Below are 26,388 nucleotides of genomic sequence, written 5' to 3'. Positions count from 1 at the left end.
ACAGGCTCGTTGTGACCCCTGACTCGAGTTAAATATGTCTGTGCAGCACTCTGCTGTGTGTCAGTGCCAGAAGCAAAGCTTCGTATTTATAGCTCACCAAACCAAGACTCAAGATGAGAGCTTCACCAGAGACTCACTTAATCTGGTAGGAAGAACCAGTGAGGTGGATGAAGAGGTGTTACATCAAGGTACATTTATTTGTTCATTATTCCTGTAATTAAATACATACTGTAAGTGCAAATAGTTAGAGTCCAGGGTCTAAAGAACTACAGAGTATAGCTAAACAAAATACAAAGTTGGACAGTTATTCAAACAAGCTTAATATCACCTTGTCTTCATACTTGTACAACAGTACCTAATGTGAGCGCGTGTGTTGTTCCTTATGATTATTACAAAGAGCAAAACCCCTACGATTACCACATCTAACACGCATATCGTAAATTATCTTGTGCTTGGAAACACCGAAAGGAAATTATTATTATTTATATATTATATTGACGTACTGAGAAAAGCCCCGACTGCTAACTCAGAGACATGAAGCAGTATTTAACACTGGCAGCGGAGGAAGTCTGTGGGCTTTCAGCCTCTTGGGGCCAAACCATTACAAGTTGTGGTTAAACACTGCAAAGCAAAAATGTAGCGTGATTTCAAAACTGCACAAAAGATATCAAATATTATTTACCCAAGGCTCGACTTCATGCACTTCATAATAAGCAACACAAACAGGTTCTTTTTTGTCTTTGAGTTGTGTAGTTGTCTACCTAGAAGCAGGATTATACACGTACTGTGACTGTGTGTTAGTGTTGGACTGCTATAGACAGGGTGAAGGCTTCTCCAGTGGATGCTTTAGAGAACACCAAGATGACAAAGCACTACGCCCCACAGATGATGATCGGGCCCTTCAGCCGGGAGCCCGACTCGGAGCTGGACCGGACCGTCAGCTTCAAGGTGACACGGACAGGATTACTCCTCCTTCCTCTTGGCCCCGGGGATCTTCGCCTGGATCCTGGACAGAAAAACACAGAGCGATTTGGTGCGTCGTTTTCAGGAAAAAACTTGAGGTAAGGTTTTATTTTAACGGGTAAAATCTCATACATACTCAATGTTTGGTTAAGAAGATGAATAAAGTTGAACTGTGGCTAATTTTTGTCTGTAAAATTAAGTTTGGAGATTGTAAAAAGTATCTAATTTGATTTGCTTTTGGGTGTTTTCACGCCTGATAGTTCTGTAGACTTGGTTCAGTTGGAAACCAAAGTTGAAACATTTGTTACATTTTCAGCTGCTGCTAGTTCGCTTTCACACTGCACTGAGTCAAACGAACCAAACCTTTCGAAAAACCTGTTCCCCTCTTTGCCTGTAGGGGCGCTGCACTAAGAACTACTGAAGGAAATGACATAAAAATCTCTGAAGAGCACAACTTCTTTCCTCACAAATATAAACAAAAATGGCGTGGTGTCAGATTTTTAGCAGTGGCAGGATTTCTCTTTTGTCTTTGGTAAAAGACAAGGAGCCGTTTCTCCGGCTAGCGCAGAACTCGCACGTTTGTTTTGGTTGTATTTACCCAGAATGCCCTGCGAATGCGTAAACAAACTCTTGACGACGACCAAAAATGTGAACTCTGGTCCACCTAAAACTAAGTGAATTCTGGTGCTTCAAAAGCAGGAAGTACACTATTGCCCAGGGAATTCTGGGAAATGCATCCAAAACAAACAGGCTAGTCTAACGTTAGAGGGAGAAATGGCTTGTGTTCTTCTACCAATGTCCAAAGAGAAATGCTACCACCTCAAAATTCTGGTGCCACTTCATTTATGTTTACATTTTGTGAAGAAGGAAGTTGAACTCAGTGTCTTCTCCGGAGGTTTTTGTTGTTTCCTGCAGTGGTTCTTGGTGCAGCGCCACCACAGGCGAGGAGGGGAACAATCTTTCAAAAGGTTTGTTTTTTTTTTGACACAGTTCAGTGTGAAAGCGAAATGCACCAGCTTAAAACGTAACAAATGTTACAACTTTGGTTCTTAATCAAAATGAATCTCCTGGACTATCAGGTGCAAAAGCACTCTTAATCCCAGGAAGCATGTAAACAATTTAGCATTTTAAATATTAAAACAAAGGAAGATGATCATGAGGTTCTTGTTGCAAAGGAGTAAAACCTTATTTTAATTTGAATAAAAAGTTCTTCTCTAATCTTATTTCAGTCTAATTTAAACCTAACAAAGCAAAATAGTCATAAATAAATAAAAACTGGCATTGCATTTACTCACTTCCCCACCACAGAGTTGACCTGAGTCCGTATTAATCCCACGTATTGATCAATCTGCGCCTATAAACAAACAGACCTGTTATAAGTTTTTCCAAACCGGGAATGAACCGAGATGTTTCTGCTCTTACCTGATGTTTTTCATAAACCACAGGCAAAGTGAACATGGACACCACAGCTGTAGAGGAATATAAAGAGGAATAGTTAATAAAGAAAAAGCCCATCAGATCTTACCCAAATTAAAAAGTTAGAAGAAACTCTATAAAGAGTGGCACACTTTTTTTTCTTTTTTTTTTATCGTAAACAAACGTAAATTGACAGCATAAACAGACTGGTTTTAAAAAAAAACAACAAAAACTGTTAACGACTTGCTTATGGTTCAAGCAGGGATTCAGAACATTTTTTATCCTAATAAATTTAAGATTGAAACTTGTATGTGCATCCTTTAAAACACTTAAATGTATATAAAATTATGTCCTTAAAATGTCTTAAACTAAAAAATGTAAGTTGACCTTTAATATTATTAAATTTTGTCTCGACATGAATATTTAATCTTGTATGTTCGGTGTAATATTTTACTTTTCTATCAGGCAGAATAATCTTAATTACATTGTGACTCGAGGCTACCGCTAATGTTCAAACATTTTTCTGTGACAATATTGGTCTTAAGTTTTATTCATAGTGGTCTTGAAAAGTCTTAAATTTGAGTTGGTGAAGCCTGCAGGAACTTTATGGCAAATAAGAAACAAGGAAGGAAAGATTGAGTGGAAGGAAGAAAAACGCAATGAGGAAGAGAAGAGAGGAAAGTGGGAAGAAGGAATAACAAACAATGAGGGTAGGATGTAAGGACTTGAGAAAAAAGGAAGGATTGAAGGTCATGGCAAGAGGAAGAAGGATAAAAGGACAAAGGAATGATGTAAGGAAATAAAAGGATACAAGTAAGGAAGCACACAAGGAAGGAGGGAACGAAGGACAAATAAGTGATGCAGATTATTAAAGGAAGGAGTGCTGGAAGAAGGAAAGGAAGGATGGAAATAAAACAAACCTGAGAGAGAAAAGTGATACAACCAAGCAAAAAGGAAGTGGAGAAGGAATTATGCAAGGACAGAATAAAGGATACAAGGAAAGGAGGTGTTAATTCTTTATCGGATTAATCACAAAAATAGTGGATTTATCAATTAATCATCAGAATAGTCAACAGCTCAATCGATGATTGTTAGAATAATCAATTACTTTGATCGTTAGTTGCAGCCCTACACAGAAGTAAAGACACAACATTTAGACAGTGGGATAAAGAATAAAGTCTGGAAATCTAAATATTTTCCATACTGCTTTCTTGTTCCAGACTTATCCAAACCTGGAAATACCTCAAACTAATCCCATAATTTCCCAAACTGCTCAGTAGATCAGTTTATATGTTGCAGTTAAACAGAAATCACCTCTTGAGGGAACTATCATCAGGTTCCCTATACAATGTCAATAGAGGCATGAGAGAGAAAGCTGGTTTTTAGAGTGGATTTTATCCTGATTAATCTAAAGTGAGTGTAATTTTGTAGAAAAGTCTAAGTGGCTTAAACAAAACAAATGACAGTGAAAGACATCATCATGTGAGTCATCATCAGTGCATCAGAGAGATGATCTCACCTAGGATGAGCAGTGTCAGGCCATTGAAGAGTGCACCCACATAGGTCAGCAGCCACATCAGAACTGCAAACTAAACACAGCCATCTTTAAGCAAACATTTCATCTCAACAGCAATAAAATGAAAAGCAATGACGGCGTTCAAACCTTCAAAGAATCCACCAGATCCTGAACGAGGAACAGCCTGCGGAGCTCCTTCATGCAGGTGTTGCTGTACAGCAGGATCTTATCGGCGTACTTACTGATCTGGTCCTGAGACAGAGCGATCTCCATCTCCAGATAAGCCCTGGAAACAAAATCATAAAATATCTTTTTAGCCTCTGTGGAGTCAAAACGACTCCCAGGCCGGCAATCGGTCCCCTCACTTGAATGGATGCCCCTCATCGGTCTTCTGCACAGCCTGCAGCACAGACTTGTAGATCCTGAAGCTGATGGAGGCGGAGAGCGCCGCCAGAGCCAGGTAGGCTCCGACACTGACCACGCTGAACTGGGTCAGGGAGAACAGGAGCAGCAGGACGCTGCTGAACACGGCGCCGGACTGCTTCACGTTCCTCCAGTAGAGGAGGTCGATTGCTGAGGAGGAAGCACACATTAGGGAGGTCAGTCAGGATCCACAACCACAAATTACCGGGAATGAGCCTTTTAAACGGGCGGGCTCCGCTGTGAGCTGCACAGATCATATTTGGGTCAAACCACTGGAAGCCGTTGATAACCCAGCATCCTCAGGGAGCTGCAGCTTAACCCAGCTTCAACAAGATGGCGCAAAGGTTTCATTCATTTCTACACCCAACAGGACGCTCACGCATCCTTAAAACGTCTCAAATTCATGTATCCAAAATTACGTGACCTATTCCTTGGACAGGTCCTGATATAGATCTAGGGGCGAAACAAAACACGTTCAATAAATTTTTTGAACGTGTTCAAAAGGTTTTAGTCTGGCGAGTTCTGCCTATTCTGAGCTGGTTTAAGGCGTCTTGTCTCTTTAAATCTAAATAACCTGCTGCTGGCCACGCCCACCAACTCGACGCTACACTCGCATGAAAATGGCTGCAACAAATGTGCAATTATACAACCATACATATTTGAAAAGCAGAAGTGGCGCCTCCTGCACAACCAAAAAGAATGTAGTGAAGTTTTTTCTCTTGTAATATTTCTCATTTTCTTTTCATCAACTTATTTTATTATCTTTTTTGTGCAGCACTTTGGTGCAGTTTTGAACCTTTTTTTAAAGTGCTACATTGACATTGGATGGTAAGTCAACAACAGAACAGTTCTCTTTTCCAGCAGCCATTGTACAGCCCATAAAGTGGTAAAACCAGCTGACCAAACATGCTGTAGTTCATGTTGGGTTGCTAGGTAACAACACAATGCATGTTGATTGTGACCCAACAATTGGGTAGGTTCTGATTTGGCCCATTTTTCAGACACCCAAAAACAATAACTTATTACCAAAACAATGGATAGATGTTTTTAGAAGCAGTTGAAACCTGAATGGAAGTACAAATGTGCAAAATATGTATTTTGCATAATAGGTCCCCTTTAAATTTCAAAAAATATATATAAGTTGACCTTAAATATGTTAATCACAGGTCTTGAATGTTGTGGAATGAATATTTAGTTATATATTCTATGTAGTTTATTTTTCTCGTGGGGACTTTTCTGTCAGGCAAAAGATCGAGTCACCCTTGGACATCTTCAATGTGTTCTGTGACGCTAACCGCTAACTAGCTGCTAGTTCTCTAGTATCTATTATGGATAAATGCAAATTTATCGCCAGGTCTGTGGATATACAGGTCTTAAATTCCACTGTAGCGATCTTAAAAAGTCTTAAACGCAAATTGATGAAACCTACAGAAATCCTGTTATGACAAATAAGAAACAAGAATGGAGAGACTGAATGGAAGGATGAGAGAACAAAAGAAGGGGGAAAGGAAGAAAGAGGAAAAAGAGAGGAAATGGAAAGAAGAATGGAATTTTATTTCCTTAAATATTTTCGCCAACATTCAGACATCTTCATTGCGTTCTGTGACTAACTGCTAGCGTACCATAGCTAGCTTCTTTTGCATCTATTGTCTAATGCAGATTTGTTACCAGTTGGATGGAAAGTTCATACATTAATTTGTAAATATAGATCTTAAAATCCATTCGTAATGGTCTTAAAATGTCTTAGGTTTGAGTTGGTGAAACCTTGGCTAAGTGTTAATCAGCCTCTGCAGGAAATGATTACTGGCTGTAACCTGCTGAGATGGATTCATGTCGGTGTGTTGGTTGGATTCTGGATCACCTGGTCTGGTCTCATGCATACATACGCATACATGCAACGATCGCTTTGCTGCTCCCAGGACTGTTAATGATTAACCTGCAGGTCTGGGAAGCAGCAGAAATAGCAGCACAATCAGCAGATCGTTGATAACGGCTTGCCGCGACCCGGAGCCACAGCGGTCTGCAGTGAGGTATGACGAGGCATCAACGCCACCGCTTGGCTTTTTAAAAGATGAACGGACACAATGTGGCGTCTGCAGGCCGGTGTTCTTCCTGCAGTGCCATCTTTGGGTGCTGGGGCCTGAAATTCAAAGCTACTGCCAAAGATGAAGAAGAAGATGTGATAACTGAGGATTAGCTCAGTGTAGCGTTACAGCTTCTGGGAATCCAGGCCTGTTTCAGTTCAACCAGGGTTCACAATGCGTCCTTTGGCAAGCCAGGGAAACGTGCCAACTTCTTCTGAAGTTTAATATCAGAGATGAACGAAGGTTTGCTGCTTCTGCCTCCTGGGTGTCTCTCTGCTTGCCTTCATGTCCGCTCTAATTTTAGCTGAAGAGCTGTGAGCAGCATAGTGATGACGGCCATCTTTACTCTGTGGAAGCCAGAAAGGCTGGCTGGTGCTGCACGGTAACACGGCTCTCTCCGGGTTTTAAATAATCTGCTGCTGCTGCGGCACGTGAAGCGATCCAACGGACAGCTGAGCCATTCAGCAACAACTGCTGCTGCACATGCACCTCTGACCAACTGGGCAGAGATCTGAGTGGAGATGCTCTGTCACAGTCACACAGGCACAGAGTAAATAATCACACACGCCGACATGAACGTGAACATTACCGACGCTGCAGGGAGAAACTCGGTGACTGAAAAGCTTTTTCTGTATCAGAAGTGAGTACTGACCTGCGGCTCCCATGGCTGAACAAGGAAAGAGGCAGCTGCTTTATTCACGGACAAAAGGAGAGCTCTGGAGGGGGAGGCGGCCCCCCCCTGTACACGGCAGGGGAGGGGCGCCGGCACCGCCAGCCAATCAGGATGCAGCTGAGCAAGAAGGGGTGGAGGGGAGGAGGACGTGGACGGGGCGCGGCTGGTCCACAAGCAGATCCCGACTCTGAGGTCTTCCACCAAAACTCAAGTCGCCGCTTGAAACCAACAACTGCACAGCTCCTTTCAAACTAGCAGGGGATCCGCCTGATGCAGTTACCATAGTAACCGTGCTCCATTTTTCTCCCCACCGAGAGACGAAGCGAGAGAGAGAGAGAGAGAGCGTTCCTCTGGGATTCATATCGCTCTGAACGTGGAGAACCGGCCGCTCATCGTTCGGCTCCAAACCCAAACAGCACAGAAACGCAGACACTTTGTTTTTATCATGCAGGACAAAAATCGTTCAACTGCAAGCAAATAGTTAAATAAAACGACCAAAATATTCTGCAATAGAGCTAAATATAATGTCCTTAAGATGGTTTTCTGAGAAAATAACCCCAACCAATACATTATTCAGACCAAAACCTCATATTTTAATCATCTTGTTGGTAATAGAACTGAAATGATTAATCGTTATGTATCGATTAATCAGCTAATTTGATAAAAGATTAATCGTTATGTAGACTTTACATGCAAAAAAGGACAATTCCTGAAGGAAGAACACACTCAGAGCGGTAAGTAAGCTAAAACTCTGCAAAAAATAAATACCGTACATTTTGCATTTACAATTAAAAATCTCCTATTGGCAACTTTTTCTATCCAGTTATTTTTTAATTGATACAATAATCAGTATATCAGCCCTACACTGTTTTAAGTCAAGCAGAAAGGACTGAGTTATTGTTTTAGCTGCAGATGCATCCTTTGCTACAAATGATTGAACGCACACATACATTTTAGGTAATAAAATGTTTATTTTCTTATTTAAAAAAAGGAATTGAATGGCTTATTTGCATCTTTTAATGTATTTTTACTATTGTATACAAAAGGTTTAAGTGGTTAAATGACAAATTAGCAAAACGTGCCAATTTATTATCCAATTAATTGGATAAAATAACCAATTTACTAAAATAATAGTTAGCTAGAACCCTACATTCAAGTAAATCCATTTAACTCTAGTTGAACATGTTATTGTAATCATTCAAAGTTAGATATTATGTAAGTTTTTCCCCAGATTATACTTCTGTCTAGTCTTGTATGTTTTGACTGTTTGTTTATGAAGGCCCTAAGCAGAGCTGTACCATTAATTTAGTTGTACTGCATTGACAAAAAATCTGATTTTCTCTTAAAATGGGCAAAACCTAAAGATTTTCTGATAAAATAACCTAAACTAATCTATTATTCAAACCAAGACCTCACATTATATTCATATTGATCAACTTTAGGACTTCCAGACATGAATTTCCCTGAAAGCTTCTCTTTAATGCAGAGAATCAGAAGGAAATATGAGATGAAATCCCTCCAGCTGGAGTGTGTAAATAACTAAATCATTCTGAACATGATTTAATCTGCAGAAACTCACTGAAAGTCGTCCTTATCAGAAAAATGAGCCATTAAAGTCGTAGGAGGCAGAACCAGAGAGGCCTGGTGAGTTCAGCTCTCACTCTGAGCCAAAACCAGATCAAACCGTTAACAGAGCTGACAATAATATCATCTCCCGCCCCACCTTCCCCGGTTCTGTAGTGAAAGTAGTTTAGCCTGACCTAATTAAACCACCAAACGACATCACTGTGGCCTCAAACGAGCCAGACGGAGAGAAGGCATGAAAAAACACTGGGACCGCCTCATCTGAGCAGAGATGTTACTGAATTTATAGTCAGTTAGAGGCTTTTTGCTTTAAAGGTGACCCGTTATGCTTCCTTTAACAGGTTGGGATGGGTCCATGGCCTAAACAAATCATTTTCGTTACATTTTTTGCTCAAACTCGTTAATAGATAATAAGATTTTAGTCTTTATTCCTTTCAGAATTAGCTGTTTTAAAGCGTCTTGTCACTTAAAATCCAAATTGGTAGCTGCTGGCCACGCCCCCCATGTCAACTTTTACACTTTGAAAAGCATTAGTAAAACCTCCTGCACAGCCAACGAGAATGCAGCAAGAGGCTTATGAATAATAAGTCAACAACAAAACACTTGTTTCTTCCAGCAGCCATTGTACAGAGCATACAGCAGTAAAACCATCTGACCAAACGTGCTGGAGCTCTGCTTGGGTTGCTAGGTAACAGGACTGGGTTCAGCTGGGGTTGCTAGGTAACAGAATGTGACTAGGAATGGCAACAAAAACGTGAACTTTCATCCATTAAACATCTGGATGGTTTTTTTGTAAGCGCTTGGGTTTTCAGAAGCAGCAGAGATTCAAATGAAAGTATAAAAACGTGCAAAATGTGAATTTTCCATACTAGGTTCCCCTTTCAGATTTTTATTTTTGATGCTAGAAAGGAAATATTCAGCTGAAAGTTTTCAACATTTCTAGTTTTTGACATGAAGATGTAAACCTCTGGGGGTTGTTTTTCTGTTTAATTTCTTTAAAAAATATTAAAAAAAGACATAAATAATAAATAAATTCATTAAAAAGTAGTAATCCTTGAGCTGGTTACAATATCAACATTAGTTTAGAGTTCTTTCCCTTTGGCTTTGTTATGAAATTAAAATACTACTTAAAAATTATTAAATGTTTCTTGTTTGATTTACTTTTAGTGGCAGTGGAGTCATTTCTATTGGTTCACAGTAAAAGCATTTAGTTCATGTTTTATATTAAATTATTAAATATTCTGAAACGCTGTCATACAAACCAGTTACTGCTTAGAGAAACAGATATTTTGTGCAATATTTAGAAAACTACATTATTTTTTTTTCCTTTCAGCTTAGTTATAAAATGGAAATACCAGTAAATAAATAAATGATTAAATGTTATACATGTGATTGAATATTAGTTGCATTGTGTTAGATTGTGTCTTGAATAAATACTGTGAAGCTGCTTTTATTTACATAATTGGGATTTAAATGTTATTTTCTGTCTTTTGAGTGATTCATTTGAAAGAAAACGTGTTAGAAATTAGTTATAGTTGTGCTGCAGCCAGATTTAAACGGTGTTTTTGTGTATAAAAGATGAGGATTGTGGTTATTGGACGTATTCGTCTGACTCGGCCCGTTCGTGTATTGATGCTGAATCAGTCATGTGCTCAGCAGGAAGGATGACTAAACAAAAACCCTGCAGCTTTAAAAATGACTCTGCGTGATTCAGAGGGAGAACATAAATCGAATCGATTCTTCTTCGCTCCCATCAGCATTTATTTGGTGCGTCTTTACACGGGGAGGTTTGGTCTTTAGGGGTCGTTAACTCTTGAAATAACTCGACGGCGTGAAGCCAGAATGTGCCGCCGCTGTAGCACAATGAATGCGTTATTCTGAGCTGAGCTCAAAACTGCTGAAAGCGCCGCCATTTTCTCTCCGTTTGGCGGAAACGTTCCCCTGCCGGACGCTCTGCAGGCCGCCGTGGTGGCCTAGGATATGGGGCTGATGTAATCAGGATGGGTGTGGCCTGATTGCCATGGAGACGGTCTATCAGCACCATCCGACGGTCTGGCACTCGTTTCGCCCCCCCAAAGCAAAGAGAAAAAAATGGGAGCATATGAAAACGGCCGCCCAGCGCAGCGGGGAGGGTGTCAACAATCGGTACCAGCATGCACCCAAACCAGATGGAGCAATTTTCCACCGCCGCCTTTGTTTCCTCTGGGTGCAGATACAAACTAAGGGTGTGTCCCATGCAAAAATAAAGGAGCAAAACGTCACTATTAGAAGCCGAACGTGTGCATGCACGAAACAGAGTCTGTCTGCCTGGAGGCGACATGCAAACCGGCTGTAAAATCACAGAAACGCGTCAGTACCCTGGCCCTTCCAGCTGCTCCACAAGCACTCCTTCTTCGTCATGTCTGCAGTAGCCTGCATGCTGCTGATCCCTCCGTCGCTTTGTCTCTTCGCGCTTTCCTCTTCGGCAGGAGCGGCTCAGTCGGTCGTCCCACGGAGAGGCATGAATGGTGGGAAGGATGCGGTGAGAGAGAGGCTGAGGACGGGAGGGAGGGAGGGAGGAGAGGTTTCCAAGGTGCTGCTGACTCTCGGAGCACAAAGACTGATGCTGTGGAGCGCCGCGTACGTGTGTGTGTCGGTGTGTTTGTGGAGGAGAGGGAGGGAGGAGCAGCAGGGGATAGAGAGAGTGGGGGGGCACGTCGTAAACAGCACAGCATCGAATCTGCTGCAGCAAACCGTCCATGCAATGATTTAAAGCCCGGGGGGAAGAGGGTGGCTGCGGTGGACGCTCTTTTGTCTCGTAAAGAAATGTTTCAGTAAAAAAAATCTCCATGTCATCCTCAGTTTCTAACACTGGCGCACCAAAACATGCCTCCATGTTCAGGAGGCTCATTCAGGCTGAAACTGCAGATTATTTTAGGAATCAGTTACTGTGACGATTAATCGATTTAAAAAAAGAAAACTGGCACATTTTGGAGATTTTTCATTTAACCACTTGTCTTTTTGTCTTTACAGTATTAAAAATAACTAAGAATTTCAAAAAAACAATTTTTAAAGATTTAAATGCCTATATTACCAGTACCCCACATCATTTTTAGGGATACAACAAACGATTATTTTAGGCGATTAATCAATTAATTGGATTAAAAAACTGGCACATTTTCATTTAGTCGCTTGCCTTTTTATTAGAAATAACTTTCAAATAAATTTCAGTTTTTAAAGATTTATAAAAGCCTATATTAGCAATATAGGCTTGGTAATAGTTACATCCCTAACGATCAGTTTAGGTGGAAATTAATTGATTAATCGGATAAAAAACTGGTACATTTTGCAGTTTTTTCATTAAACTGCTTGTCTTTAACTATAAAGAGAATTAACTTTAAAAAATTCTAATAAACAAAATAAATTTTTAAAGATTTAAAAGCACATATTACCAGTGCCCCACATATTTTTAGGAATGTATCAATGATTTTAGTTGGTGATTAATCGATTAATTGCTTATAAAACTGGCACATTTGCAGATTTTTAATTTAACCTCTACAGTCAATTAAAAAATATATTATAAATAAATATTCTAATAAACAAAATTCTTTTATAAAGATGTAAAAGCCAATATTGCCAGTGCCCCAAGTAATTTTTAGGGCTGTAACTAATGATTATTTTAGTTGGCAATTAATCGAATAAAAAAATAGACCAATACTACAGATTTTTCATTTAACCTCTAAAGCCTTAATACTAGAAATACATTTTCTCAAAAACAAATTTGCTCTTTAAAAAAACTTTAAAGCCTTTTTTTTACCAGTGCCTCACATATTTGTAAATCCATCCAGCATAATTTTAGAGTTGAAACTAAAGATTATTGTAGTTGGAAATTAATCAATTAATCTGATTTTTTTTTTTTAAATAGGCACATTGTACAGATTTCTTTTTTATACAATTGGAAACACATTAAAAGATGCCAATAAACAAATAATTAAAATCCTTTTTAAATAAGGAGATAAATATTTCATTGCCTGAAATGAAGTAACAGCATTCCTTTTGTTTACGTGCGATTATTTGTAGCAAATAAAGCATCTGGAGCTAAAAAATACTTCTAGAATATATATATATATACAGACAAAGGTGTTTTTTTTATGCTAAGTGTTTATATATTATTGTACAGTTTTGTCTGAATTACTGTTATGTTCTTTCATCAAATGGCCTTTTTTGAGTCTCTACACTCCAGTTAACAATTAATCAATTACTAAATAGGTTTATGATTATTTCAATAATCAATTCATCACGATTAATCTGACAATCCCTATTCGCAGCGTCTTCATTGGTGTATCACAGTCTGCTGTCACATGGCTCAGCAGACGGGATGGAAACGTGTTTCATAAAGAGAGCAGCAGCATGGCAAACATCCAGATCTCCTATTTATATAAAGATTACAGTTGCTATAAATTCCTCCTTCTTTTTTCATTATGTCTCGGCTGTAATGGAGGCGCAGATCTTAATAATTCATGGTAAAGACGGAACGTTTCTGCACGCCGCTCAGCTGTGTTTGTGCTTCTCCTCCTCGGACCACATTTGGATTGCAATTGGAGTGCTAAACATGAAAAGGAAAAGCAAACCAGGATGTCGCTAAGATATTAGCGACATCCTGGTTTGCTTTAACACTCGTTTCAGAGTGAATCGATGCCGTTTTTGAGGTCCAGTCCTCCCCTCCCCTGCAGACTGTCACACCTCACACCTTCTGCTTTCTGCAGCCTCATTTGCCTCCATGCCAACACCAACCAGGAGCGAAGGCAACGGCCCACACTGAGCATGCTCCAACCTCTCACTGTTGCTATAGCAGCTGGTGGGGAAGTGCTCTGACCAACCTCATAAATATCTGATGATCTTCAACAAAGCTGTGCTGCTCCCTCTAGTGGTGCAGAAATTAATTGACATGACCTGTTTTTTTTGTGTGTGTGATTCCAGAACCTTCTTTCAGTTTGATCAAAACAAAACAGGACTGCACGACCGTTAATTCATGCAAAATTCATAAATGTTCACATGCAGACCTGCATTATGTTTGATTAGAGGCAGAAAAATGTCTGAACAGTCGGATTTGAAGGGAAGATGCAACAGAAAACTGACCCAGTTTTAACATCAAATAATTATGGAGTCAGAACATCAATATTAAAACACCATTACCTGCTCATCTTTTGAATAATAATAAGGTAAAACATGCAAATAAAAGCATTTTCCCAGTCAGGCTGGACAATGTGGACTTCCAAGTTTTATCACAATATTTTGCGTTTTTATTGTAACAGTAAAACTAGTGACCATAAAAACAACTTATTCTTAGTTTTTAAGGTAACCGTCTGACTGTCACGTCAATTATATCCCCAAATAATGCTCTTGTAAGTTTCTTTAGGACACTGGTTACATGATTTGTATCACTAGACTATAACTGTATTTTCAAACTCATTTGTATTTATTGATGCTTTAATTTAACAAAAATAGTATAAACTTACCAATCAGGACAGTTTTGATGTGTTTTAAACATTATTAGTTGGAATTTAAATAGAAATTCTTACAATAAATGATAAACTATTGAATAAATTCCCACCTCTAATGAGAAGGGTTTTATTTTCCCCCTTATGTTCCACCAGGGGGCAGTATATGTGAACCGAGCACAGCAGCAGCATTTCCTCCCACTCAGAGGAAGGTCCAAGTATTTTTATATTTCACAGACGTCACAGTTTATACACTGCAAAAACACAAAGTATTTTAGTCTAGTTTCTAGTGAAAATACCTGAAATAAGACTAAATTAATTTCTAGATACTTTTTCAGCAAGATACAGGAGTTTTTCTTAAGTCAGTATTTCCTTAAAATGGAAGAAAATGTTTTAGTTTCACTGGCATTTTATTTAACTGTGAAATGTTATCAGTGAAATAATCTGATAGAGCAATAACTTTTAAAAAAATCTAAATTAAGGAATTATTGACTTAAAATAAGGTCCCCTATTTTCCTGAAAACAGTTGCAAGTTTTGTCTTATTCGATGTATATTAAGATATTTGCACTGAAAACTAGATAAAAACTCTTATTTTTTTATATCTTGGTACACTTGAAATATCTTGTTTTAAGTAAAATAATCAGTCAATCAAACCAGTATGTCTTTATCAATATTGAGAAATTATTTAAGCTCCTATTTCTTGCTGAAAAGTTACTTAAAAGCTAGTTTTGACTTATTCCATGTGTACTAAGATATTTCCAGTGAAAACTAGACCCCAAAAAACTCTTAATATTTTGTATTTTGGCAGTAAAAGAACAGCCTTTTACAATTGTTTGTTTTTACTGAAAATATTTTGGTACACTTGAAATAAATGTTCTAAGTGAAGTAATCTGCCAGTGGAACTAAAACTTTTGTTCATCAATATTAAGGAGTTATTGACTTAAAAGAAGCTCCTATGTCTCGCTGAAAAGTCACTTGTAAGTTAGTTTTGCCGTTGTAGACATTTGTGGGCAGAAGTACTCGGTAAGATTTTGTGTTTTTGCAGTGTGCCTTTAAGTTGAACTGCAGATTTGAGCACCAACCTTTCTGCTTGCTGAATCCCTGCAGCAGCGCGGCGACAGCAGCTTTCCCCAGCTCTCCTTTGCCCTGCTGGGGCGGCATGTCGCCCGGCTGGGGCTTTTCTGATCTCACCTCCGGAGGCACAGCGGCGGTCGGAGGCTTCGGCTTGCTGGGAGGATCCTCCTCTGCTCTGACGGCGCTCTTGGCCTTTTCGGCGGCCGGCGGCTGGACCGGCGCCACCTCAGGGTGACTGCGGGGAGGGCTGGCGGCGTAGACCAGAGGGGACGGAGAGGTGGCTCCCTGCTTGGGGCCGCCGATGCCCTGCTCTCTCTTGGGGCTTTCCTCGGAGGCGGACTCGATGATGAGGTCGCTGTCGAGCTCTGCTTCCCGCTCCTCCCTCAGGATGCTGTAGGCTGCAGGCCCGGCAGCGAGGCCCGGCCCGGCCTTGGCCACCGGGGCGTTGTCGAAGGGGTTGCTGGTCGCCTTGTTCTTCGGAGCCTCAGTAAATGGGTTGCTGCGCGGCTTGGGAGGCTCTTCGGAGACCAGCTCGATCTCCGAGTCTCCGGACTCGGCGCTGCTGCCCTCGTGATCCCGGCTCCTGGGTTTTGGGCCCGCGTTGTTTCTGGAAGCTGCAGGCTTTCCGGATTCAACCTTGAACATGTCATCAGATGAAAACTGTTTCCCTGTTCACAGAGAAAGCAGAAAACTATCAGTGCACCAATTACAGATTACTGATTATTAAAAAGCCGATTCCAATGTCTTTGTCTGAAATGTTGCTAAATATTCCAAGAAAGTTTGATTTTTGTGGCAGATTTTTAGACTTTTACTGAGGTAGATAAGATTGATTAAAATTGGCTTCACATGTACGTATCGGCCGATCACCAATCTCCCAAAATTAAGAAAATTGGCACACATAAATTGGTGCAACCCTGCAGAAAATCTTTCACATTCTATTTTTAAGACTTTTAAGGCCTTTTTGAATGGAGTTTAAAGTCTGTTTCACAACAGATGGTATATCTGGATGGTAAATTAACAAGAAAACACTCGTCTTTTCCAGCAGCCATTGTGCAGCACATACAGTCGTAAAACCAGCTGACCAAACGTGCTGGAGCTCCACTTGGGTTGGTAGGTAATGGGAGTGAGCCCATCAATTATGATGTAACAATCAGCTCCTTTTCCAGGCACTGAAAAACATTAACTTAATGCCAGAAAACCATTTGGTGTTTGTTGTTTTTTTAGTGCTTTGGCTCTTTTTTTAGAAGCTGTTGAGACCAAAATGGAAGTGTAAAAATGTGTAAAAAGGGAATTTTCATTCCTGTAATATGTTTTGAAGGGCAATTTTCTTTTGTTGAGACTTCATAATCCATATTGTTTTGGTTGTTTATTTATTTTGAATATTCAGACGTTTTCCCAGTTCAGTGTTAAGTTTATTTGACAGGGCATATTGTCATCACATTGTAGGAAAATGGACAATAAATTGTTTATGGTGATATTTTATCGTCCAGTGAAGTTTATTCTGTCGGTACTAAGAGGGGTTCTGTTCTGCACCTACTTGTTGGTGAAGCGTTGGGCGTGGAGGCGGGGCTGTCATCCTCTGGCTCAGACAGGGTTACCGTGGGGACGCCCTGCTGACCCACGCTCAGGACGTTTTCACCGACCGACGGGGGTAGCTGCTGCGGCTCGGCTTTAGACGACCCGGTCAGGGTGATCTTCACCGGGCTGGCCGTCTGCGGGGTGCCGCCCAGGTTCCGGTAGGAGCGGTAGTCGTTCAGCTCCTCGTCGGACGGATCCTCCACGTAGGGGAAGGAGTGGGAGCCGAGCGCCGGACCCAGGTTCTCCTCCTCCTCATCTTCCTCGTCTCCTTCGGGGTTGTTATCGATGTACCTCCCCACCAGGTCGAGATCAGCGGAGGCCCGGCTGCCTTGGCGCTCCTCCCCATGGCTGATATCCATGTAGTTGTAGGATTCCGTCTTGTCGGAGCCCAGCAGGGACTTCGGGGTGTCGTCGGGTAAATTGGAAGCGGTTTTGGTTTTGGAGGTGAAGCTGTAGGCGTCGCCGGTGAAGTCGCCCAGGGCGTTGGAGGGCTTCAGGTCGTCCGGTAGGTAGGAGGCCTGATTGGACATCAGCGAGGTGTACACGTCGCCGTCGTCATTCATGGGTTTCCTAAACAGGCCAGACATGGGATCACCTGCAGAAACGGGCAGAGGGAGTCAGGAGAAGAATCCGAACACTTAAAAACCACAAAATCTTACCAAGTATCTTTGGTCCAGTCTCAAGTGAAAATATCTTAGGTAAAACTAACTTATAAGTAATTTTTCAGGAAGTAATATGAGCTGTTTTAAGACAACTCCTTAAAGGTGACAAGACATATTGTACTTCCTTCAACATCTTGGGTTAGGTCTATGGTCTATAGAAAACCTATTTATTAAACTTTTTCACAAAATCATTCTAAGATTTTAGTCTGCTCAGTTCTGCCCATTCTGAGCAGTTTTAGGTCCTCCTGTCACTTTAAATCCAAATAAGCTGCTGCTGGCGACGCCCCGCAACTCAACGTTTACACTCACACATATAAATGGCTGCAAACAGATTCGCAATTATACAGCCGTACATCTTTGAAAAGCAAAAGCGGAGCCTTCTGCACACCAACAAGAATGCAACAAGTGGTCTCTGGATGATAAGTCAACAACAAAACCCTTTGTCTTTTCCAGCAGCGCATACAGAGGTAAATATGCTGGAGCTCAGCTTGGGTTGCTAGGTAACGGGCTCTGCTAAGGTTGCTAGGTAACGGGCATTGCCTGTTGATTTGTGATGTTACATTCCAGAGGTTTTTGAAACGGCTTATTTTCCAGACACCAAAAAACATTAACCTATTGCCAAAAGCAGCCAGTCTTTTTTTTTTTAAGTGCTTGAACTGTTTGTAAAAGTAGTACAGATCCAAATGGAAGCAAAAAAACATGCAAAATGTGAATTTTACATAATAGGTCCACCTTTCATATTGATAAATAGGTTCTAGTTCCACATGCTGATTATTTCACTTATAACAAGACATTTCCCCCGAGTTATAATTTAAATAATCAGCCAATATAAACAATTGACATAAAACAAGCTAATTTATCTTGCTGAAAAGTTACTTTTAAGTTAGTTTTGCCTAGTGAGACATTTGAACTAGAAACTAACCCAAAAATAATTGGTAAGATTTAGTGTTTTTGCAGTGTTCTCTGGGTCAAAGCAGACAGAGTCCGATAAAAAAAAACCGTTCAGTGAAACAAAGATGTGCTTCAGCTGCAGCCTGACTGACAGGCTGGGACTCAGTCACACTGCGTGTCTGGTTGTGGGCCTGCTCACACAGCGGCCGCTTGTGCGCAATAATAGACAGAGGAGGATTGTTTGGACCCCCAAAAAGCCACATCTGAACACAACAGCAGTCTGTGAAGGACTGACGGTAGCAGAAAGCCGGAGCGCTGCTTCATTTCAGACGCCTGAAGGAAACAGGAAACCGCGTGTTGTTTTGTGTTGCATCACCTGCGTTTTCCATGTAGTCAGACACATTCTTACACTGCAAAACCACAAAATGTTACCAAGCATCTTTGGTTTCTAGTGCAAATATCTTAGTATGCTTGAAATGAGACAAAACTAACTTTCAAGTAAGTTTTCAGCAAGAAAGAAGTTGATGAAAATTGATGAAAAATTACTGATTCAATTTGCAAATAACTTCACTTATAACAAGACATTTTCCCATAAGTGGAATAATCTGCCAATTATACTTGCACTTTTTCATTAGCATTAAGGATTTATTTACTCAAAACAAGCCTCTACATCCTGCTGAAAAGCTACTTTAGAGTTTATCTCATTTCAAGTGTACTAAGATATTTGCACTAGAAACTAGACCAAAGATACCTGGTAAGATTTTTTGTTTCGCAGTGTTCAGTTAAACTGCAGACAGGAAGTGAAGCTCAGATTTCCATCTTGGTGGAAAAAATGAATCAAGTCAGCATAAATATTAAAATTAGTTGAATCTCTGAGCGACTGGATTCCAGTTTGCTGTTTACGAGTCAAACACAAAGTGAGCCCTCTGCTTCCTCAGGCCAGCGGCTGCTGCTATAAATAGGCCGGTTCTCCTGCTGGGCTGGATGTGGGGTTCTGGTGGGGCAGAGAGTGAAAAAGGAGGGTCAGCTGTTGAGGACGCAGAGTGATGGACAGGAGACCAGACGAGTCAGGACGTCCCGTCCCTTCGTTAGCTTCCTTTCTAAAGAGCCCCACCAGCCTTCGCTTCCCTTCTGCTGCTTCCTCCATCATTAACAATACATCAGAACCGAGGCGTAAACACGCCACGCCCGGGTCGGGGCGAAACAGGAGGCGAAACAGGCTGGAACACTTTGAAGGGAGAATATCTACAGCATCTGCAGAACCTGTGAGCTGCTCGCCCTGAATGTCTGGTTAAAGTCATAGACACTAGGAGGCGCTAGAGCCCCGACCCATTTTCCTCTGGACTAAAAAAAACTATACTTAAAAAATATATATATATATATATATACATTACCAATGCAGAACATATTTGTAAAAAACTTTTAGGGCTGCAAGAGAATAATTGATTAATCTATTATTCTGACGATTAATCAAAGATTTGGCACATCTTTTGCAGGATGTGCCAAAGAAAAACTTTGGCACATCCTGCAGATTTTTTATTTAAGCTTGCTATATATATACACTGCTCAAAAAAATAAAGGGAACACTCAAATAACACATCCTAGATCTGAATGAAATAAATATTCTCATTGAATACTTTGTTCTGTACAAAGTTCCATTTGCACAACAGCAGGTGAAATTGATTGTCAATCAGTGTTGCTTCCTAAGTGGACAGTTTGATTTCACAGAAGTTTGATTTACTTGGAGTTATATTGTGTTGTTTAAGTGTTCCCTTTATTTTTTTGAACTTTTGGTCTGTACTGTATATACATGGACAGAAAAGTGCCCTTTGGAAATCTTTATGTGTGTATAGTGTATAGCATATTTGTATATAAAAGCTTAGGTTACCAACGCCACACTTTTTGTAAATAATTATTAGAGCTGCAACTAACGACTATTTTTGTTATCAATTAATCGATTATTCTGATAATTAACTGGATAAAAAATTTATAAATTCTACAGATTTTTCATTAAGCCATTTTTATTTTATATTAGAAATGCATTCAGGGATGCCTATAAACAAACTAGTTCATTTTTAAATATGATAAATAAAGATATGATAAAAAAAATTTAAATAAAGAAAATATGTTTTTACCTCAAATTCAATAACACAACATTCCTTTAGTGGACAATTAATCATTTGTAGCAAAGGATGCATCTGCAGCTAAAAAATACTCTCAACATGTGAAAAGCTTTGGATTAATCTTTGGATTAATCAGTTAATAAATGGATAGCAAAAGGTGATTTATAGATTGTTGTGTACAGAATTTGAACCAGGTGAAGCTAAAACTGCCACTTGAGGAGTTTTGGTTAAAACATATTTACAGAAATAGGTTTTATTTGATCTTAAATGCAAAATGAATAGTTTGTACAGTTTTGGCTTAATTATTGCTCTCAGATTGTTCTTAAAGAAAATGAAACGTATTTGACTCTATACTCCTGTTAACAATTTAATTAGTGGATTAAATTAAGTAATTGGTTACTAAATTAGTTGATAATTATTTGAATAATCAATTAATCACGATTAATCATTTCAGTCCTAGTAATTTAGTTGTCAGTTCTTGGGAATTGTGGTTACTCTCATTGATCTTAATTCTGGAAGAATAATTTCACATACTATATTTCACATTCATATCATATTCATGCAGAAATCTGGATGGTTTTTCTGTGCTGCTATAAATTTTACACTACTACGTCACAAGGTGCCCATTTTTGCCCCACTTGAGCTCTTTCCCCCCAAAATGTCCGTGCGCACCTCTGATCCTCTTATTCTCTTCAGTCACCGCCCCGGCAGAAGCATCACCATCATCATTGATTGTCTGCATGTTTAAGTGCCGTGCAGCAGGAAGCACTCAGAGCCACTACACGCTCAAAGACGGGTGACCTCTGGGAGCGGCTCGTAATCCGATTGACCACAGGCGAACATCCCTCCACCCACTTCTCATCAAACCTTTGCACACTGCAGCGCGATAAACATCCCAGCAGTTGCATAAAGTCGCTCCAGCAGCTTAAAGCCTGCAGATATGTCACTAATGAACGCTTCAGTTGGACAAACTTGTTGCATATCGGGGGCATTTAGGTTCCTAAAAAGGCTGAGATGAACGCTTCAGTGCAGTCGGATGGAATCGGGCTTGACAACGGGGGAATTGTGTTGTGATGCTGCGGCCGCTGAAGGGACGGGGCGGCTAGATAAATATGTCCTGGTGGAGGGGAAGTCCTTTTGTTGTCCTCTGCATGCAGTGCAGCTCTGAGGCTAATGCAGAGCGACAGGCTGTGCAAGGCCAAAGCAGAGGCTCCCAATTATCAGCCAACTGACTAAAAACAAGGCAGCCCAGACGATGCGTGAAGGGCTGGAGCTCCAAAACAGGAAGGACTTACCAGGAAGAATTGGGCTGCAGCTAGCTGATAGCTTACTAATCGATTATCCTCATGATTAACCAATTAATCGGATTTAAAAGTTGGCACATTCTATAGATTTTTAAAGATTTTTGTTACAATTCAGAACTAAGCAACACTGAGAAAATAAAATTAAGAGACTAAAGTTGAAATGATGAGAATCAAGTTGTAGGATTACTAAAATAGTAAAATGCTATTCATGTAATATTCTGACTTCTCAAACATATTATGACTTTATTCTCACTATCTCGACTTTATTCTGATAATGTTACGACTTTATTGTTATATCTTGACTCGAAATATGACTATTGTTGTAACATTACTAGTTGATGATTATTTCAATAACTGATTAATCGCGATTAATCGTTTCAGCCTTAATGAAGAGCCTGAAGTACAAACTGTTAGAAATGAGCAGATTCAAAAAGAGATTTGAGCCGTTTTCTTCTCTTATGCTTACATCAGAGACCAGTAAAGCGTTCGGCCATGTTTTCCCAGAAGCATATGTGACTCTGCGTCTCGGTAGCGAACACGTTACTCCGTCCGGGGCCCCATCAGCTGTGGTGTTATCTTTCAGGAGTCTTCTTTCACAGTTTGACCTTGTGGAAAACAATCCATCCAGACACTCGCTGGGCTCTTCTTTCACAGCCATCTGTGCCTTTTGATGGTAAATCGCAATGTTTCTGGTGTTCTTCCAGAAGAGTTGAATGTGTGTTGAAAAAACAAATATTTCTACATTCTGAATGGACAGTGCAACAGGAAGCAGAGCTACTGTAAAGTATTTATACTGTTGTTTTAATTTAGGGATGCAATGAATGATTATTTTAGTCATGGATTCATTGTTTGGTTATTGTAACAATTAATTCATCGGTAGTGGCATAATAGTGGCGCTAACAATTTTTTTTGTTGCACTAACATTTGAGACCAACTTCGTTTAATTCGAAGAAAGGAAAGGCCGACTTCACTCAAGTCCCAGAAAGTTTTGCTGATGCCAAACTCTAGTTTTTATATGAAAAATAAACCTTAAAAACTTTTGATTTGGTTCTTGAATACCAGAGTTGATGAACACAGGGACCTGACGCAGAAAAGTTGAGAGAAAATTTAAGAAAAATCAGGAGAAATGTGGGTTTTCTCCAGAAGATGAACGCATAAGAATCAGCAGAAACATCCTGAAGTCTCTAAATGATTTTTTTTTTTCCAGTTAAACATCAATAACTGATGTTACTTTAATTTTAGTTTAAGAAAGACCCAATAAAACCACTTAAACTCTTCTCTGTTCTGTACTCGTTATTAATGCATTGATTGCTCCACTTTACAACCTGAAGATGCGAGGAGCACAAAAGGGCAACTTTTTACGCAGGAACAAAACTTCAAGCAGAGGTCGATAACGCAGCTGAGAGATTCAGGTGCTCTGCTGCATCGATTCAACAAAACAGGGACACGCAATTACGATGCCGTATTCACCATTACCACTGAAAGCCATGCAGGACAAACGTTTTTCTCCACCAGCTTTTGTGAAAGATGAATCAGACAGAGAAAAATAAATACATCAAAGCTAATCTAAAGCTGAATTTATGTGCTTTATTCTGTATTGATTGTGTTTTTCTTGCTTGGAGAGGCTTTATGAATGAACAAAGAGAATAGGGGGAGGATCTAGATTGTCTGCAGATGTGTTTTCTGGGTCAGAACCGCATATTAAATGCGACTTTAAACCTACATTTCAGCAGAGATTAGGTAGGATAGATGGAGGCTGGTGGAGTTTACTCTTGCGCAGAATCGGTCTGATATTTCTGCTGCTGATAGTAGCTGTTCTGTAATCCCAGGAGGAGTTTGGCAGTAGTCTGCTCAGGGATTACAGAGACCTCAGAGCTCTGAAGAGATGGACGTAAACATGGCATCAAGTTTCAGATAATGGCTTTTAAGGAGGTTATGTGGGATAAATGCATGAGATCAGATATATATATATTTTTAAATTTACTCGTCTGGATGATACGGCGCCACAGAGCATTTTAAACTTCACTGCAAATGTGCAAAAAAACTTGGTTATTCATATAATAAATATATTTAAAAAAAAAGAATCTCGATTGCGGTATTTTCAATACATAAGAAATACAGTTAAAATCATATGAATAACTTTATTAATGTGATAAGTTTCAAAAAATCATCCTCATGCCACTTCCTGTTGTCTTCTTCATCGTTTCCTGAGGTAGTAACATCCTGTTGTTGATCTCATGACCCGTCATGAGAAAAAAGTATTTCCATTGCAGTTTTGCGAAATACACTAATTTTGATACAGCCGAAAAAAACCACAAATCATCACAGTGTAAAAAGTTTTTCTTAAAAAATGGGATTTACTTTTTATTTTTCCCCAAAATTTATAAGCAAATTTTCATTGCGCAATTTTACAGTCACTGGAAGTGTGGCTAAGGTCGCGTATAGTGATGCTAAGTAACTAGTTTCATTTCCATTATTGGAAAAAAAAAGGTTCTACTGCAATGTACGTTTTACCTTACTTGAGTAATATTGTTATTAAGTATAACTGCAGAATGTGCCGATTTTTTAAAATCTGATTAATTGATTAACGATCAGAATAATTGATTACCAAAATAGTCGTCAGTTGCAGTGTCACTTAGGCTACGTTCACATTCTCAATTCTGATTTTTTTGGGGGGGTCAAATCGGACTTTTTTGGCGTGGTCGTTCACACTTCCAAATATATGCGACTTGAACTGCAAAGGGCATGAAAGAGTCCCCGCATGCGCAGTAGAGAGCGCAATAACGTCACACATAGAGAGCGTGCTCGGTGTTTGCGAAAGTAAACATGGATGCTAACGGTGTAGCATATCTTATGATTTTGAAGTTGTTGTCTGAACAGAGCCAGCATATTAACAACTTAATCCTCCTTACCGTCCGACATGACTGTTGTTTTGTTTTGTTTTTCCCGCTTGCGCGTATCGGGACGCAGAATGGTGACGTTTGTCGAGCGTCAATGACGTTCAGGACCTGACCGTTAGGATTCAGGTCACATATGAAACGATTGGATATCCAGGTGGTCTGGGTCGCATTGAGGGGAAAAGAAAAATCCGGGCTGTGTTGTTCGGACTGTCGTGAAAAAGTCAGACACAAGTCACGTTAAGGCGAAAAGAAAAAAATCGGATTTGAGTCACTTGAGGCTGCAGCGTGAACGGAGCCTAAGCTGTTACTTTACGTCTGTGTCTGAAAAGATCCCGCAACCCAGTTTCCCCTGAGGGGCAGAGGAGCGGCTCTCAGCAGACGCGCTGTTTTATGCAGAGTTCTCTAAGTGCTTCCTCCGTCTCAAAGAAATGAAAACGGACTCGGACATGCAGACATGCAGGCTGCCGCTCTGTCCTTGTCAAAGACGATGCAAAGACGCGGCTTAATCCACCGATCAGGCGCTGGATTACAGGAGATTTCTGGTGACTGATGGTGTTTGTCCGAGCAGAGTGTCGCACATTAGCTCAGCATACATTACAGACGCTCAACAACGTGACATTTTGCACTTTTATTAACCTTTCACCCATGCAGAATTATTATTGCATTACTTTGCGGAAATTATCACAGACGGTCCTGTAATTGTGCAAATGCAACGTTTACAACTCTAAAGATGGTTTCAAACAGATGTAAGTCAATATGTGTCAAATAATCCTCCTGAAAGTGAATTATCCTTTTCCGCCAAGCTGGAACTCGGTAAGCTTTTGAAATCAAGCATGAATAAATCATGAGCAAGTATTCAATTTAATAGAGTGGTAGAACTTTATATAGGGATTTAATGCTGGGCTTAGATTATTTCAGTGCATGTTGGAAACCTTGAAGGAGTTTATTTTATTTCGGGGTTATTTAAATAATACAGAGTTGAAATGTGATGCTTATTAAAATTTAAGTAATGAGAAGAATAGGAAGAAAGAGTAATAGGCTGACAAAATGTTTTTAACACAACTGTTAAAGAAGTTTTGTTTTGACCAAAATAAAATTTGTGTGCTCTGTTTGGGCTGTCTTGTTTTTATTTACTGTAACTCTTTGATGTTGTTTATTGTCTGACATTTAAATTGATTTATATATGTGATTAGTTTCAATGTAAACATTCAGTTTCCAATTAAAGTGTCAATACTCTAATTTTCAAAATGAATGTACTTCATAGCATATTTTTTCTGTTGTAAAGCTCACTGGTAAAGTAAAATAATTTATTATTTCAGAATTGATTAGATTTTAGGATGAAAAAAAATCTTTTGGAAATGGATGAGATTTTAAATATTTGAACACAATAAAATCTTTATTACTTGTCTACATACATAAAGCAAACAAGTCTATGTTTCATATTTACCTTTTCTTCAGTGACAAACTGAATGTTAAATCTCCAATTAGAGAGCAGCAGTTTAAACCCAGGACCAGTCACTTCCTGGACGTGACAAAACTTTAACACAGTAGCTAAACCACTAAACACGTATAAATATTAGCAGAAGCTAACACCAAATTGCTCTATACACAAAACAATTAGCAAAAGCTAATGCTAAACTACTAAACAAAACCAATTAGCAGAAGCTAATGCTAAACAAAAGGATAATGCTAACCATTAGGAGATCTCATTCTGTC

The 26,388-nt window shown here is 39.7% G+C and overlaps 1 protein-coding gene across 3 annotated transcripts in view; it reads right to left on the bottom strand.

Annotated features, from left to right (window-relative positions):
- Window positions 1–168: 168 nt before the first annotated feature.
- The window catches only part of rtn1 (reticulon 1), a 29,248-nt gene continuing 3,028 nt past the window's right edge, over window positions 169–26,388 (bottom strand). The window contains exons 2-9 of one of the 3 annotated variants that reach the window (XM_023352778.1): window positions 16,752–17,387; window positions 15,223–15,882; window positions 4,261–4,468; window positions 4,043–4,181; window positions 3,899–3,968; window positions 2,386–2,432; window positions 2,259–2,317; window positions 169–1,006 (exon numbers count right to left, since the gene is read on the bottom strand). In XM_023352778.1, the coding sequence (XP_023208546.1) occupies window positions 964–1,006; window positions 2,259–2,317; window positions 2,386–2,432; window positions 3,899–3,968; window positions 4,043–4,181; window positions 4,261–4,468; window positions 15,223–15,882; window positions 16,752–17,387 (1,862 nt within the window). In that variant the 3' untranslated portion in view covers window positions 169–963. Of the gene's footprint in view, window positions 1,007–2,258; window positions 2,318–2,385; window positions 2,433–3,898; window positions 3,969–4,042; window positions 4,182–4,260; window positions 4,469–7,054; window positions 7,160–11,016; window positions 11,295–15,222; window positions 15,883–16,751; window positions 17,388–26,388 lie in introns of those variants that run through there. The other 2 variants (XM_005814895.2, XM_005814896.2) reach the window with 2 other exon arrangements.

This window comes from Xiphophorus maculatus, chromosome 19 (assembly GCF_002775205.1).
Source record: "Xiphophorus maculatus strain JP 163 A chromosome 19, X_maculatus-5.0-male, whole genome shotgun sequence".
NCBI classification, from domain to species: Eukaryota; Metazoa; Chordata; class Actinopteri; order Cyprinodontiformes; family Poeciliidae; genus Xiphophorus; species Xiphophorus maculatus.
The sequence above is the reverse complement of the archived record's forward strand: the minus strand, read 5'-3'. Positions and strand labels throughout refer to the sequence as shown.